The sequence below is a fragment of the Thalassophryne amazonica genome, chromosome 1 (genome assembly GCF_902500255.1).
Source record: "Thalassophryne amazonica chromosome 1, fThaAma1.1, whole genome shotgun sequence".
In the NCBI taxonomy this organism is placed as follows: Eukaryota; Metazoa; Chordata; class Actinopteri; order Batrachoidiformes; family Batrachoididae; genus Thalassophryne; species Thalassophryne amazonica.
Genome location: NC_047103.1, coordinates 19339847 through 19358113, shown reverse-complemented (window position 1 = coordinate 19358113; position 18267 = coordinate 19339847). Strand labels below are relative to the sequence as shown.

The 18267-nt window shown below is 40.9% G+C and overlaps 1 protein-coding gene across 1 annotated transcript in view; it reads right to left on the bottom strand.

Annotated features, from left to right (window-relative positions):
- The window catches only part of LOC117506999 (F-box/LRR-repeat protein 7-like), an 83166-nt gene extending 70154 nt beyond the window's left edge, over positions 1-13012 (bottom strand). Inside the window, exon 1 of the mRNA XM_034166680.1 lies at positions 12611-13012. Coding sequence (XP_034022571.1) covers positions 12611-12647 — 37 coding nt within the window. The 5' untranslated portion in view covers positions 12648-13012. The remainder of the gene's footprint in view (positions 1-12610) is intronic.
- Positions 13013-18267: the final 5255 nt, after the last annotated feature.

Sequence of the window (18267 nt, the reverse complement as noted above, 5' to 3'; positions counted from 1 at the left end):
CGCATATTAAACAAATATGTAGGACTGCTTTTTTGCATTTACACAATATCTCTAAAATTAGAAAGGTCTTGTCTCAGAGTGATGCTGAAAAACTAATTCATGCATTTATTTCCTCTAGGCTGGACTATTGTAATTTATTATTATCAGGTTGTCCTAAAAGTTCCCTGAAAAGCCTTCAGTTAATTCAAAATGCTGCAGCTAGAGTACTAACAGGAACTAGAAGGAGAGAGCATATCTCACCTATATTGGCCTCTCTTCATTGGCTTCCTGTTAATTCTAGAATAGAATTTAAAATTCTTCTTCTTACTTATGTTTTGAATAATCAGGTCCCATCTTATCTTAGGGACCTCATAGTACCATATCACCCCAATAGAGTGCTTCGCTCTCAGACTGCAGGCTTACTTGTAGTTCCTAGGGTTTGTAAGAGTAGAATGGGAGGCAGAGCCTTCAGCTTTCAGGCTCCTCTCCTGTGGAACCAGCTCCCAATTCAGATCAGGGAGACAGACACCCTCTCTACTTTAAGATTAGGCTTAAAACTTTCTTTTTTGCTAAAGCTTATAGTTAGGGCTGGATCAGGTGACCCTGAACCATCCCTTAGTTATGCTGCTATAGACTTAGACTGCTGGGGGGTTCCCATGATGCACTGAGTGTTTCTTTCTCTTTTTGCTCTGTATGCACCACTCTGCATTGATCTCTGCTCCCCTCCACAGCATGTCTTTTTCCTGGTTCTCTCCCTCAGCCCCAACCAGTCCCAGCAGAAGACTGCCCCTCCCTGAGCCTGGTTCTGCTGGAGGTTTCTTCCTGTTAAAAGGGAGTTTTTCCTTCCCACTGTTGCCAAGTGCTTGCTCACAGGGGGTCGTTTTGACCGTTGGGGTTTTTATGTAATTATTGTGTGGCCTTGCCTTACAATATAAAGCGCCTTGGGGCAACTGTTTGTTGTGATTTGGCGCTATATAAATAAAATTGATTGATTGATTGATTGATTTGTTTATTTTACTGATATTTTATTCAGAGATATTTTAAAACATTAGAAAAAACGTTTCTTTACCATTAATTTTTATCATTGAAGATCAAAAGTCTGGGTGTGGGACAAGCACAAAACGGCAATATTTTCATATAATGATGCTGAAAAAAGGTGAAAAAGTCATCATAGACTACTAGAACAAATTTCTTAACACACTTTCATTGTAAAGATAACTATAAAAGTGTGAAATTTCCCATTTTTTGTTTTTCATACAATATGATCAAAGGACATAATAAGTGCCCATAGTCTAAGAATCACCCCTAAGTGTTGCCATGTTAGCAGTGCTTACTGTATCATGACCAACCTATATATGGATACAGAGGTGAAGTGTGGGTGACACTGTGCATGACCTGGGCAAGACAAATGAAGCCAGAACATGCGCCCCATCTTCGTGTTACCAACAAGCTAAGATAACAGGCTAAGCTTGCTTCAAGTGTTTATTAAGGGCCCCTTCACAAATAACATGATTGAGGCAGAATGCCGCATGAAGGAGGAGTCAAATGTGACGCGTGAAAAATCGGAGCCGCCTCAAATGCCTCGTACAGATGTTGCTCCAACCATTCATGCACACCAGCGGCCAAAAGACAGCGAGTGTCCTATGAGTGCCCATTCAGTGTGACCAGCAGATGTGGACATAAGAGCGTGCTGCTTCATTCATGTAATTTCATGACTGTATGTCTATGACCATGGGTCATATACAGAGTAACAGAAGGATCACACTTGTAACATCCACTCGATAAGAGGGATTAAATATTAGAAATTGCAGTATTTTTTTATGGTGTGTGTGTAGCGGCTGCACTCTGCATTGTGTTGTTATGACTCTGTCCATTCGCTCCCCTCGGGACGCGAACCCATGATCCTCGGCATGGAAGTCGGACTCTCTAGCCAGAAGGCTAAAACCCAGGGCTCTGGCCTTGTGACCAATGAATCCTTTTGAGCTGTTGGGAGTGAGGCTTACTAACTACATCTGCACAGCGACACCTGCTGGCCTCCGTTACACTCACCTCCTTAAACTCACTCCAGTCCAGGTCACTGCACCATTGTAGCGGCTGCACTCTGCATTGTGTTGTTATGACTCTGCCCATTCGCTCCCCTCAGGACGCGAACCCACGATCCTCGGCATGGAAGTCGGACTCTCTAGCCAGAAGGTTAAAACCCAGGGCTCTGGCCTTGTGACCAGAGAATCCTTTTGAGCTGTTGGGAGTGAGGTTTACTAACTACATCTGCGCAGCGACACCTGCTGGCACCCGTTACATGTGGTTATGTGCGAAGGGGCCAGAAATTGTGTTTGTGAGGGCTGAGCAGTAGTTCTCATTGTGGTTTGCTTTAGTGTGGGCATTAAAAACTGAGACACTCAGATGTGTTGTACCACTTGCACTGTAACAGAAAATCTGTTACACCAGTTGGGCCTTTTCGCTGTTCATGGTCCAGCATTCAGGTGACAGTGTTGAGGATCCCAGTAATTGAAAAAGGCAAAAGAGACACCAATGTGTCACCAAGCTACAGCAACTTTAAAGCTACTTTTGGGAAGTGAGAATGGACCAGTTGTCTACCTAGGTGGTTCCAAACCAGGACTCTGGCCAGTTCTACAATGTGTTAGAAGCAGCAACGCACATGGTCCCACACCTGGCCTTACCTGACTTTGGGATAAATGGATCATCTTACAGATGCATAAAATTGTTTGAGCCTCTCTTCAAATTTCCATTAGCTTATATTTCCACAGGGAACAAGTCAAGGAACACGCCTGTAAGAGTTACAAGCAATCACTCTGTTGGAAGTACTGCAATTATATTGATAAGGATCACATACTTGTTGGGTCATATGGTGCATACATGACAGTGTTTTAAATTTAAAGGTTTTATGATAGCAATGTTTTTATTTTTGAAAACAGAGTGCTGAATGTCAAAGAGATTCCCTTTAAATCTGTGCATCTGCTGCAGGGATTTCTCTAGCCTTGATGTCCATGGGAATGCTGCCGACTGCGGACACGTTGTTTACTGCATTTCATTCTTCTGTCAGATCATAAATGCAGCTTTGCGGCTTTCCTGGGACAAAGTATGTGCCTTTCACAGAGCATGGTGGGCTTAAAAGGTATTCTCAAACAGTCACACCCAGAGACGTAAGGCATGGAAAATGAGCACAATGTATTGTTTTGTGTGATCATTATCATTTCTTTTGTTTAATATGCCTCCATTTGTGCATTTAAAAACTTTGATTAGATAGCAATATGCCTTTATTATCACTGCACAAGTACAATGAGATGTCATACCAGTGGCATTTATGGATATAACTCCATATTGTAAAGCTTGTGTTGCACATGTGGTTATATTACCTATTGATGAATGACAGTTCTTGATGCAGAGCCATCTGAGGGATTGGAGATCAAAGGATGTTCATCTTAGACTTGCGTCCTTAATGGCCTTTACGCGATTATGCACTATAGAGGGAGAAATATGCAAATCCCTTCCACATTTTTTGAGAAACACTGTTTTGTTAAGCATTTCATTAATTTTCTCATGTATGTCTTGAAACTGGAGATCCTCTGCCGATCTGTGCTCCTCAAAGACTCAGTCTTTCATGGATACTTCTTTTTGTACCACATCATGATTGCAATCATCTTTGGCATCACCTGTTTGAATTAATATCACTGCTTATTTACCTCATTATTAGCCTTAAATTTCCCCTCCCAACTTGTTTTGGAAAGTGTTGCAAACCTTAAATGCAAGAATGGATGTATTTTAAGAAATAAAATGAAGTTAAAAGCACAAAACTTTAAACATCTTGGGTTCATACTGTCTACTATGAAATAGAAGTCAAAGTAAATATGAGAATCACTGCAGGTTTTTAAATTTGCATTTGGGATGGGATTCTGATTTATGGACAGCATGGTGGCTTAGTGATCAGGGCTCTTGCCACAAATTCCACCCATGCTCCGTTCCTTTCTGTGTGGAGTTTGTCCGGTTGATTTGACAGCACCCAGAGCTTCAAGTTCAACAGCACCTTAGGTCTGCTGTTCTCAACCACCGTTAGTGGTGTTCCTGATTTGGACTTACATGCATGTAAGTACAACCCATTTGCGTAGATAGTGGAAGGATTTTCACACAAGAAAACAAATAGAAACTACAATTGAATCTCCTCTGGTCTGTCACGTCTTCTCTTTAAGAAAAGCCTTTTGCTTTAAACTCCATCCTAAAGCCGTACACAACAGACACAAGTTGCATGACCATCAGTTTCTCCAAACACACCTACAGAAGCCCGTAACTCCTTAGTTGTCTTGGTGTTTTGTAGCGCAACAAATAACAGAATACTTACAGAGGAATCCTGCAAATAGAGATGCAAGCACCAAAATTGGCACAAATACTCCTGAGACATTACTCTTTGGAAAAAACTTACTGGCCACTTCAATTTTCAATAGATGGCCAGGTAAAGGTCAATTGAGGAATTACACAGGGCTCAAAATTTAAAAATGCTCCAATCATATTGACAACTCTACCATTCTGATCATAAAGATTCCAAAAAGGTATAGTTTGGACTATCTATGACCAAATGTTATAGAGTTATGGGGTAAAAACAGCAAGAATAGTGACAAAGGTCAATTTCAGTTTATACAGAGGTCAAAATTTAAAGTTGCTCCAATTTTGGTAAAAAGTGATGCAAATTATCGGTTAATGGATTTTTAAAAGGAATAGTACCATGTGTCATGCTTAGTTATCATGTTATGGGGTAACATATGTAATTTCCCCCGGTTCTATATGTAGTTACTGCCCCTTACCAAGAACCAAACCATTATATTCCTCATTTTGATTTTATTCAAAGTCACGTTCAAAACCAGGCCTAGGTCTTCACAGACAAACACCATCTTGTGAACGATGACAAAGATGGCTCGCACAACATTTTTATGCAATGTTGGTGTTACAGTGGGTGTGGTTTAGTCTATATGTTACTGGCTCTCACAGATAGGGAAGCATTCCCTATATCTGAAATTTGCACATGCGTGATGAAAGTGAAACTTAACTCTTATGATTAAACTTTAAACCAAATCTCAGAGACTCCCAATCAAATAACAAAGGCAAATACTTGATCACTAACATAAAATAAGGAATCAGCACAGATATTATCTAACACATATGTCAAATGTTGGTTGTAAGGGCATTCCCTCCTGGACATTTCCGCACTAGGTCATCCTCCCCGGCCCTTTTCCCCTCCGGTCATATGCAGGGCTAAGCAGCGTACCAATGATCCCCACCCAGTATCCCAGCATGTTGGAGACCTTCAGTTGCCTCCGCATTACAGGCAGACCACCAAAGACCAGCCATTTCTTCTTCACGACAGCATCATGGATGGTCCATGACATCTGGTATTTTCTGCCGAAACAGATTTACATCTCCTTGCACAGGCTAATCACTGGTTCGTGGATGAATCTTTCAAAACTGTGCTGGAATTATTTTTGCAACTCTTCTCAATCCATGCTTTAATTAATGGTCTGGTTGTCCCTTGCGTCTATGCTCTGCTTCCGAACAAACAGGAAGAAACTTATAATTCCCTATTCACAGCGCTGAAGCAGGCAGTGGGCAACTTAAATCCAGTCAACATCTTGATGGATTTTGAGCAGGCAGCCCTCAATGCAGTCCATGCCGCTTCCCAGGGGCAGAGCCACAAGGGTGCCTCTACCACTTGGCCCAGTGTGTGGAACGTCGGGTGCAGGTGGAAGGGCTCCGGGTATGGTGCTGATGCCAAGATCTCCCTTGCAACCAGGATGCTGCCTGCTCTATTTGTGCCACCAGAAGATGTGGTCACTTTGTTTGAGCTGGATCAGGAGGGACTGCCTGAGGAGCTTCAGTCTGTGGTCAACTACTTTGAGGACACCTTCATCGGTCGTCCAGGTTCTAGAAACCTTAGGGGTTCAGTTTTCAACCTCGCTATCTGGAATGTATCGCCCAGAATACAGGAAGGGCCGCAAAAAACAGCATAGAAGGCTGGCACTGCAGCAAGGCTGCTAATGTCGGCTGTCACCACCCGAACATCTGAGTGTTCTAGGATATACTGAAGAAGTAACAAGCAATGCACAGAGCTGTTGTTCAGCAGTTGGGAGCCGGTGAGCCTGCCCCACCACAACTCCAAGTGTACTGACACCACTTTATAATAAAAAAAAGAATAAAAACCATTGTGGCCGACTACAAAGAGAGAGATTGCTTGGACTTCCTCCACGGTATTGCCCACAATTTGCAGCTATAAACTAAACAATGTCCAAAAAATTTTATTTTGCATAGTTGGAAAGACTCATTGAAACAACATTTTACATGCCAAATCATCAAATAGTAATGTAAATTTTTCATTCTTATTTTGTAAATATTTAGTTGTTAAAAACAAAGTCCCAACAAAACAGGAATATGTTTTATTTATATTTAGTGTCGTATGTACAGTTTGAATGGTAATGCAATGTAGTACAAAAAAAAACATGCACAGGGGTTGGGGGGAGGTAATCAGGAAAGGGGGGAGTGGGGGGACCCTTACCAAAAAATAGTACTGATGAGTATATAAAAAGTAAACTGGAAGTATACTTGAAACCTACTTGCATGTACTACTTTTTGGTAAGAAGAATGACCAGGGGAGAAATGCCACAGAACTCACGTCATAGTATCCAATGGATGCTGACATTGTTTGACGTTTACTTTGGAGACCAAGCATTCAACACAGTCAAAACTATTGCATTTATTAATCCTATCAGCTCAATCAATAATTTGCATCACTTTAAAAAAAAAAAATTAGCATTTTTTTTTTTTTTTATGTTTTGACCCCTGTACAAACTAAAACTATCCTGTCACCATTCTTGCTGTTTTTACCCCATAACTCCAGAATATTCAGTCCTAAATAGTCCAAACTATACCTTTTTGGAATCTTCATGATCAGAGAAATAATTTGGTGTAGTTTTCAATATGATTGAAGGAGTTTTAAATTGTGACCCCTGTGTAATTCTTTAATTGACCCTACCTGGCTGCCTATTAAAAATTCAAGTGGCCAGTCGTTTTCTTCAAAAGAGTAATGTCTCAGGAGTATTTGTGCTGAATTTGGTGTTCGTATCACTGTTTGAAGGACTACTGGTGGCTTGTTACCTCGTCTCCCTATTGCATGGTCAATTGGTTTTTGAGAACTGCAGACCCTGGACTGATTCCCCATAGAGTACCATACTGCAGTTCTTAATGATGGATGGAAATTAAATCTGAGACATATTGAGTGACTTGGAAATGTTCCTGTATCCGTCCCCTGACTTGTATAAAGAAAACTGGCTATAAATGTAATGATTTATATTCAAAATAACATTGGTGTTTCATTTACAATTACGCACTGGCTCTGAAAATGGAGGGACTGGAATTCCAAAATGATTCATGTGATATTTTTGTTAAACCACATGAATTAAAGCTGAAAGTCGAGAAGCACATCCTGATTGTTGAGTGTCAACTCGATTGTGATGGTGCGCAGAGACAAAATTACCCAAATTCAGTCCAGCTACTTACGTATCCAACTCTTTGGGGAAAGCTCTTTTAAAAGTAACGCTGCTCATATGGTCCTGTGTGAGCATGAATGACATTTTGTGGTGGAATGACTGAGCCAACACATCTGCTCACGCTCTCAGTTCAGTCTCCAGAAATGAGTCAGATATTCATGAGGAGCTTGCAGATGTGATGAGTGCACTCTTCTAATTTCTCATCTTTGAGGTGAGCGTGAGGCCTAAGGTCGAGTCAACATGTGCACAATCTAAAAAACAAAAGGTAATTATCCTAATATTTGACACATTTGCTCTCCTCTGTATCTAGAAGCCTGCAGGGGCTTTTGATAGATGCACGTGTTGAGTTGTGCAAAGCAGATTGCTTTCTGTTTCACAGGAAAAACAACTTCCAGAAAAGCCCCTGTTTCCTGGCTTATGCTTATTTAAAGTGTTGGTTGGAGAGTTTCTGCATAGTTGTGACCAGTGTGCAATTAATTGTGGAGTAACACTTGAAAACAGATGTGAACACACGGGCTGCAGCATTCTGCAGCAGGAACGGATACACTGGTCTTCTACAGGACTGAAACAATGGAAGCTTCTGTTGCAATGAATAAATGCAACCAATGCAACAAACTTTTTAAACGGAGACGAATGGCAAAGATTGTCTCCTCAGTCAAAAAAAAAAACGTACATGAAGCAATGTGCATTGACAGGAAACAAAATATTACAGTTTAGCATTTTCCCTTGTTTTGCAGAAACATCACAAGAACATAGTTCTGTGCACTGAAATTACACAAACGTTTTAACCTGAAAGATAATCTCTTTTTTTGTAGATTTTAATAATCGACAATCAGTTTTTAAGTTGTAACATGTGTCCGATCTGTTATTTTTAACATCATGGTTTCCAGTCCTGTCTCTCCAGTTATTGCCTGACAGAGAGCACATTGGAATGTTATTTATAAAAACATTCCAGATCTGGAACCAGAATCCGTTTAGTAGCACTGAGCCACAGTTTCTCTAACTAAGCAATTATTTACCATGAGAAAAAATTTAAAAAGCCTGCAATATGTGAGAATACATTATAACTACTGTAAAGTAAAAGTTTGCAGTGTTAAATTGACACTGCATCGAGTGAAAGCTCATATTAAATCAACTCTATCGCAGCATAAATCAACTGGTGTTGATCAACTTTTTAAAAAGCCTGCAATATGTGAGAATACAATCAAAATACTACAAAGTCAAATTTTGCAGTGTTAAATTGACACTGCATCGAGTGAATACTCATGTTAAATCAGCTCTGTCGCAGTGTAAATCAACTGATGTTGATCAACTTTTTTAAAAGCCTGCAATATGTGAGAACACAATCAAACTACTACAAAATAAAATTTTTGCAGTGTTAAATTGACACTGCATCGAGTGAATACTCATGTTAAATCAGCTCTATCGCAGTGTAAATCAACTGGTGTTGATCAACTTTTTAAAAAGCCTGCAATATGTGACAATATAAACAAACTACTAGAAAATAAAATTTTTGCAGTGTTAAATTGACACTGCATCGAGTGAATACTGATGTTAAATCAGCTCTATCATGGTGTAAATCAGCTGGTGTTGATCAACATTTTAAAACGCCTGCAATATGTGAGAATACTATCGAACTACGACAAAGTAAAATTTTGCAGTGTTAAACTGACACTGCATTGAGTGAATATTCACATTAAATCAGCTCCATCGCAATGTAAATCAACTGGTGTTGACCAGCTTTTTAAAAAGCCTGCCATATGTGAGAATATAATAAACTACAAAGGAATTTTTTTTTTCAGTGTTAAATTCACACTACATCGGGTGAATATTTACACAGTGTAAATGGATTAATGTGGATCAACTTGACATAACTCTCAAATGGAGTTGATTTAACACTACATTAGTGTTGATTTAACAATTTGAGTAACATATGCACCTGTTGCACTGTAAAATTTAGAGGTGCATGAGATAACTCGGATATCAGAGGTCATCTGGAACGCCAAATGATTTATTGAGTTTGTCATGTCAGCAGAGATTGTCTTTAATTTTTGATTACTACTATCCATCCATCCATCCATCCATTTTCTTCCGCTTTATCCGGAGTCGGGTCTCGGGGGCAGCAGCTCAAGCAAAGCCGCCCAGACCTCCCGATCCACACACACCTTCCCCAGCTCCTCCGGGGGAACCCCAAGGCGTTCCCAAGCCAGCCGAGAGATGTAGTCCCTCCAGCATGTCCTGGGTCTTCCCCCGGGCCTCCTCCCAATGGGACGTGCCCAGAACACCTCTCCAGCAAGGCGTCCAGGGAGCATCCGGAAAAGATGCCCGAGCCACCTCAACTGACTCCTTTCAATGTGGAGGAGCAGCGGCTCGACTCCGAGCTCCTCCCGAGTGACTGAGCTCCTCACCCTATCTCTAAGGGAGCGCCCAGCCACCCTGCGGAGGAAACTCATCTCGGCCGCTTGTACTCGCGATCTTGTTCTTTCGGTCATGAGCCAAATCTCATGACCATAGGTGAGGATCGGAACGTAGATCAATCAGTAAATCGAGAGCTTTGATTACTACTATATAATAGAAAATTGTTTGTATATATATATATATATATATATATATATATATATACACGAGGTCTATTAGAAAAGTATCCGACCTTATTATTTTTTTCAAAAACCATATGGATTTGAATCACGTGTGATTACATCAGACATGCTTGAACCCTCGTGGGCATGCGAGAGTTTTTTCACGCCTGTCGGTTAAGTCATTCGCCTGTGGGCAGTCTTTGAGTGAGGAGTCGCCCACCCTCTCGTCGATTTTTTCATTGTTTAGGAATGGCTCAGAGACTGCTGCTTTGTTTGATCAAAATTTTTTCAAAACTGTAAGGCACAACTGAGTGGACACCATTCGATAAATTCAGCTGGTTTTCGGTAAAAATTTTAACGGCTGATGAGAGATTTTGGTCTGGTAGTGTCGCCGTAAGGACGGCCCACGGCGCCTGACGGCGATCTGTGCTTCGAGGCGGCAGCGTCTCGCCATTTCAAGTTGAAAACTTCCACATTTCAGGCTCTGTTGACCCAGTAAGTCGTCAGAGAACAGAGACTTTCAGAAGAAGTCGGCATGAGGAGTTTATTCGGACATTCCATTGTTAACGGACACTTTGTAATGAAAGAACGTGCGGGCAGAGTCGCATGTCGGGCCGGACCCGACCGCGGGGGGTCGCGACAGGAAAAACACCTCCGTGTTGAAAACCTTAACGGGCAAGTTGGAACATGCCCAAGCTGTTAAACAATTTCTCAGTTACTCACTTGTTGAAAGCCATCAAAAGCCGCCTGAATTTTACAAATGGTTTTCAACACGGAGGTGTTTTTCCTGTCGCGGCGCACACAGATTCACCGAGTCGTCACGGAAACGACTCGGCGAATTTGCGCGCACGTCTTTCATTACAAAATGTCCTTAAACAGTGGAATGTCTGCATAAACTCCTCATGCCGGCCTCTTCTGAATCTTCTCTGTTATCTCACGACGTCCTGGGTCAACAGAGCCTTAAATTAGGATGATTTCATCTTGAAACAGGCCGACGACGGCGCCTGGAAGCGCTGCAGGACGTCCCGCTCCGTGGGAAGTCCTTTCAGCGACAGAAACACCCCATAATCTCTCATCAGCCGTTAAACTTTTCACCGAAAACCAGCTGAATTTCTCGAATAGTGTGCACTCGGATATTCCTCACAGGTCCAGAAAAAAGTTTGATAAAGCAACGCTCACCGTCTCGAGCAGAGTGTGAAACAAAGGAATTCAGCTGAGAGGGCGGGACCACATCTCACTCAAGGCCTGCCCACAGGGAAATGACGTCACCGACACGCGTGAAAAAACTCACGCATGCGCACAAGGCTTCAAGCATGATTGGTGTAATCGCATGTCAATCAAATCCATATAGTTTTTTTGTTATTATTATTATTTGTGGGTTCAGGCTGCATTACAGTTGATTAACAGACGTTTCTGGTTGGTCAACACTGAATGTGGTCATCCTGTTGGGTTTAATCGTACGTTCCATTTCTTGTCTGAAGTCGATAATTTCAAGTTATTTCCAACCTCTGACCTAAAAGCGTTACATTGCATCTCCTCAAGTAAAGGACATTGAGTTCTGTTCCACGATATTTTCATCCTCCATCTTGGGAGGGGGATCGTCATGGGTTCGTGACCCACCACCTTACTGACAGCAATACCAAGATCCAGAAGTCAGCACCCGTCAGACACATTTACTGCATGAAACCCGCTATCAAACACTTGAATGCAAGTAAAAATTAATAAAAAGTAAATATGTTTACTGATCACTGTGTGCACCCTCATATTGTTGTCAAATAAGATCAGCGACCTCAGTCCACACGGATTTTTCAGTTTTCGACTTGGAAGGTTTTTTTAGTGTTTTGTAAAGTGCTTTGAGCATCTGATGCAGATGGTAAATGCAGTCCATTTACCATTTCTTCCAAGTACAATGGAGCACAGCATAAATTGCACCCCTACAGGACTAACATTAATTGCGTCCAATAAATGTGTCAAACTACCCCGGTCTTCCCTATCCCCCCTAATATGGATGCATATTCCTAAAAACAGACTATTCAAATGGAATCCTAGAAAATGTGTGATTAAAGCAATATAATACAGTGTGGAAAAAAGTATTCCCTAAATACAAGTAAAAGCACCTTGCAGCTTCAATTTCACAGTTTAACGATTTACGTTGAGCTACACTTTTGACCACTAGATGTCACTGCAGATCGTTTAATCACACTGAAAAGCGCATGTTTAAAACTATAAAAGATATTTAAAAAGATAACTGCGTACATTACAAAAGAACGTAACATTTAAATGCTGCTTGGATTTAAACATCAAGGTTAAGAAAAAACACTTTTGCTCAAAGAAAATTAAAGACTTAAAAGTGGTATTGGTACTTTTTTAACTCAAAAATGTCCTACTTTTTTAAAAATTGGTATATTCATTTTTAGCGATAGCAAATAGCAGCAATATAATCATCTCCTTTGAACAACGGGAGTGATTTGCTTTTTTAAAGGTCAAAATTAGAGCACTTACCCTCACTTCCATACTGTTTTCCATTGTTCGCACCCATTTTAAAGAAGGCATAATCTAGGCGCAAAACTGCGGTTATCACAAGGAATTACATTCCGCACTGAATTAAAATGAAATAAAAAGAAAGAAAAAAAGAATAAATATTTCCTGGAAGAAAGCCTGGATGGTCAGAGATTGTGTCGAGCCGTTAGCTAAAGTCTCCAAATAGTTAATCCAGATGTTGAGCAGAGGACGCCTCAGCACAACTCAGCCAAACTACCACCCAAAATTCATCTTCCAGACGACAATACTGAACGTCCGCACACTGTAATGTTCACGAAAATCCCGAACGGACGAGTTTGGAGGAACCTCTCTGAACTGCCATAAGGGGAAAGCAGCTGTTTATCAGGACGAGTGCGGGGCAATGTGCTGTTGCCAGATCTGACGACAGAAACAAGCACCAGCCAATTCCGTTTTGCATTATTCGCTTTTTTATTCGTGGGGGAGGTCATGAGCTAATGGTTAAACTTTGGGCTTGAGACCAGAGGATTAGAGGTGGGCTATACCGGGAATTTTGGTATTGATCCGATACCAAGTAAATACAGGCCCAGTATCGATGCTGATACTGATACTTTTTTCATATTTAAGCTTCATAGATCAAAAGGATCCAAAATACCTAGGATAGAACATCGCCAAACAAAATACTTTATTATCACAATCAACATTTTTGTTTAAAAAATATCACTCAACACAACTTAAAACAAAATCTCCTGAGGTAGAGGGCTGACAAACCACAAATACAAGGGTGCGCTGCTCTGTGCTCTTTTACAGACAGCGAAAAAAGCTTGAGTATCGATCGTTTTACACGAGGATCGTTCAATATCAATACCAGCGTTGGTATCAATATTAGGCTCGATCTGCCCACCTCTACAAAGGATCCTCGGTTCAAATCCCAGCCTGACAGGAAAATCACCAAGGGCCCATGGGCAAGGTCTTTAATCCCCTATTTGCTCCCGATGTGTAGTGAGTACCTTGCATGGCAGCACCCTGACACCGGAGTGAATGTGAGGCATTACTGTAAAGCGCTTTGAGCGTCTTATGCAGATGGAAAAGTGCTATATGCAGTCCATTTACCATTTTCCATTGCTATGCACAATAAATAATGTTATAACAGCAACAGTAGAGGCTGAGTAACAGTCAAATTTAACATCAAAATACACAGCGTTGCATTTTGCATTATGCTGCAACTTTTTTTAAGTTGCCTAACTTTCATATAAAAGGCAGCTGTATGTATTTATGTATGTTCGTAAATAACTTTCACATCATCTGTCAACAAAATGGCATCATAACATGAATGAATTTATTTATTCGACACGCACAGACTCAAAAAGAGTAAAAAAAAAAAAAGCTCATAAAGAAAACTAGACACGCCACATATCAATATTGGAGGATGTGGATTCACAGAAGGGCAAACTAATACATTATGTTATATTCCAGAGTTTAATCCAGATCATCACCAAATTTTAATTGATTGATCCTGGACATATTTCCAATCATTACACCAAATTTGGTTCAAATGCGTTCAAAACGCTTTGAGTTATCCTATTAACAGACAAACAGACAGACAAACGCTGGTGAAAACATAACCTCTTTGGCGGCGGTAACAATTTAACAACATAGCCATGTGCCTAAAAGAGTGAAGACAAAAGCAATGGTTTATAAACGCCCACCCCTTTAACCACAAAATTTTAAAAATGTGTATATATAAATATATACATGATAACAAATACAAAGTAATCACTGAACTAAAATTTCAAAATACAACCATGCAACCAGCAGTGCAGAATGAACAAACCCTAAAACAAAACAAAATCTGTAAACCTAATTCATCTTGCTCTAACAAGTAATTCAATGATTTTTATAAAGTCTTTTAAAGCCCGTCAAAGTACCAAATAATTTAATGTTATCAGGACACTTATTCCAAATATAAACACCCTTAACTGAAACACAATGACTTTTTACAGTAGTTCGAATCTTTGATTTCTCAAATAATAATGTTCCTCGCAAATTTTAACTGGAGTCCCTCATTTTAAACATTGAAGTAGAATACCTTGGTTGAGTACATTAGCTGAGAAGAACTGAATAAAAACACTGAATTCATATACTTACATGGTAGTCTATGGGCCAAGCATGTTTTCGATACACACTTACAATCCAGCTTCAGCGTACCATGGCCAACACAAGAATGCAGGATGGCCATCCCAGGGTGGCAGCTGTAGCCAGGTATGGGTCAATGAAGAATTACACAGGGGTCAAATTTAAAAATGCTCCAATCATATACCACATTATTTGTCTGACCATAAAGATTCCAAAAAGGTATAGTTTTGACTATCTGTAACTGAATGTTATGGAGTTATGGAGTAAAAACAGTAAAAATGGTGACAAAGGTCAGTTTCAATTTGTACAAGGCTCAAAAGTTAAAGTTGCTCCAATTTTGGTAAAAAGTAATGCAATTTTTTTTTTTCTGAATTAATAGGGTTTTAAAAACAAATACTTTTCACCATCTGTCATGCTGAGTTATCACGTTATGGGGTAATATATGTAATATTCATAGAATCCAGTGGACATCAACCTTGTTTGACCTGTACTTTGGAGACCAAACATTCAACACAGTCAAAACTATTCAATTAATTAATACTACGTACTGGCTCAATCAATAACATACAAAACATTCTTCACTAGGCTCCTGTACTCCTGTAAACTTCCGGATGTGACACAGCTCAGAGTTGTAGCAAAAGTCATAGGTGTACAGGGTAAAGAGAAGAGGGGCCGGCACCGTGCCCTGGGGTGCTCTGGTGCTGCTAATCACAGTGTCCCTCAACCTGACAGCGGCCTGTCGGTGAGGTAGCTGGAGATCCAAGTGACCAGCAGGGGTCCACAATTTGACACATGAAGTCAAAGGAATTGTCTGTAGACCTCTGGGACAGGATTGTGCTGAGACACAAATCTGGGGAAGGGTACAGGAACATTTCTGCTGCTTTGAAGGTCCCAATGAGCACAGTGGTCTCCATCATCTGTAAATGAAAGAAGTTCAGATTCACCAGTACTCTTCCTCGAGCTGGCCGCCCATCTAAACTAAGCGATCAGGGGAGAGGAGTGTTAGACAGGGAGGTGACCAAGAACCCGATGGTCATTCTGTCAAAGCCAGCATTTCTCTGTGGAGAGAGAAGAACTTTCCAGAAGGACAACCATCGCTGCAGCAATCCACCAATCAGGCCTGTATGGTAGAGTGGCCAGATGGAAGCCACTCCTTAGAAAAAGGCACATGACAGCCCACCTGGAGTTGGTCAAAAGGCACCTGAAGGACTCTCAGACCATGAGAAACAAAACTGTCTGATGAGACAAAGATTGAACTCTTTGGTGTGAATGCCAGGCATCATGTTTGGAGGAAACCAGGCACCATCCCTACAGTGAGGCATGGTGGTAGCATGAGGATGTTTTTCAGCAACAGGAACTGGGAGACTAGTCAGGATTGAGGGAAAGATGAATGCAGCAATGTACAGAGACAGAGCGCGCTTGACCTCAGACTGAGGCGACGGTTCATCTTTCAGCAGGACAATGACCCTAAACACACAGCTAAGATATCAAAGGAGTGGCTTCAGGACAACTCTGTGAATATCCTTGAGTGGTCCAGCCAGAGCCCAGACCTGAATCTGATTAAATATCTCTGGAGAGATCTGAAAATGACTGGATGGAGCTTGAGAGGTGCAGCAAAGAGGGATGGACAAAACTGCCCAAAGATAAGTGCACCAAGCTTGTGGCATCATATTCAAGAAGACTTGAGGCTGTAATTGCTGCCAAAGGTGCATCAACAAAATATTGAGCAAAGGGTGTGAATGCTTATGTATATGGGATTTTAGTTTTATATATATATATATATATATATATAAGTAAGTAGAATTTTGAGGGGAAAAATGATTTTACTCTATTTTGGAATAAGACTGTAACAAAGCAAAACGTAGAAAACGTGAAGCGCTGTGAATACGTTCTGGATACACTGTATATACGTATTTCACTGTAATACATCTGGATTATTTGGAAGAAGGGACCAAAATTTGACATCAACTATATTTGACTGTCAGTGTGAATGTGTTTACCGTGTCTGTCTGTATGTGACCCTGCAACAGGCCACCACCTCATGCCCTATCACTGCTGGGATAGCCCCCCCACTTCCCGACCCTTACAAGTATAGAAAATGGATGGATGTCAGTGAAAATTAACCTGAACTATTTCAGTTGTCCCTTAGTGGCTGGCTCAGTGGCGGCGCCAGGAAATTTTTGTTGGGGGGGCTGAGGGAGGGCTGGGGTAAAAGTTGGAGGGGCTCCAAAAAATGTCATTGAAATGAACAATATATAGTAAATTGCTTTATAAATACCATGGTATACATTTTAGTCACCTGTGCTCCTCTAAAATGTGGTATAAATGCACACACACATCACTTAGAATCACATGCTTTGTGATCCACAAACACAAATTTCTCATTTGTAACGTGTGTGGGTTTTTACAAATAAATGTTTATTTGCAAAACTGAAAATTCTGTTTGTGAAGGGTGATTCAGCATTGGTGGATCACCAAACACACACATTCATCACTTAGCTCAGTTACACAATACTGAGACATTCTCAGCGCAAAACTGCAGTTGAGATCCACAAATATGTTAGTCGCTATTCACATTATCGGCAGAATTATTGGGGAGCTGAGGGGGGCTTGGCTCATTATTGCGGGGGTTTAAGCCCCCCCTTGGCGCCGCCACTGGGCTGGCTTCAATACAAAGTAGATTTACTAAGCTTTGTCAAAGACTAGACATGTACCTGTAACAAGGAGTGAGTGAACAGATTCACAAATGAATGAGTCCATCCTCTCTAGAATGTGGGCACAATAACTCAAAAGTAATAAACTCTATAGTCGTGTACATCTCCAAATTAACAGAGCATATAAGGAATCCGTACTGAGGGAAATCGAGTGGACTTTTATTGACCAGATCAATTGAAAAAGCAAATTTGTTTTGCTCATGTTATAATGTATAGACCTACTGCTCCCCGCTGCATGGTCAGTGTATGCGAGATGGATGACACGTGTATTTGCTTGCTTGTCAGTGAGAGAGATACAGTTTCCACACATAAATGTGCTAAATCAGACAAATAAAGTGATACTTTCTGATTGTTTCACAGTCCCATTCAGTCGATCAAATATTAGCGCCACCCAACCCTGCAGAAAGGACATTGTAAGCATTAAGCTACAAAATGAAAAGAAAGCAAGGGAGGTGTTCCAGCAAGGTACAGATTTTCTGGTTGCTTAACAGCTGCTTGTTAAATGGTAATAGCGCTTTTCCATCTGCATCAGACGCTCAAAGTGCTTTACAATTATGCCTCATATTCACACAAACACACACACACCAATGCCATGCAAGGTGCTCACTACACACCGGGAGCAACTTGAGCATTACAGACCTGATTTTCCAGTCAGACTGGAATTTGAACCGAGGATCCTCTGGTCTCAAACCTAACACTTAACCACTAGACCATCACGTCCCCACCTTGTTGATCTCAATATGACCACAAGTCCACACAACCCTGCAGAAAGGATTTTCTAGGAATGTTGCCAAGGGAGCCACTTCTTCC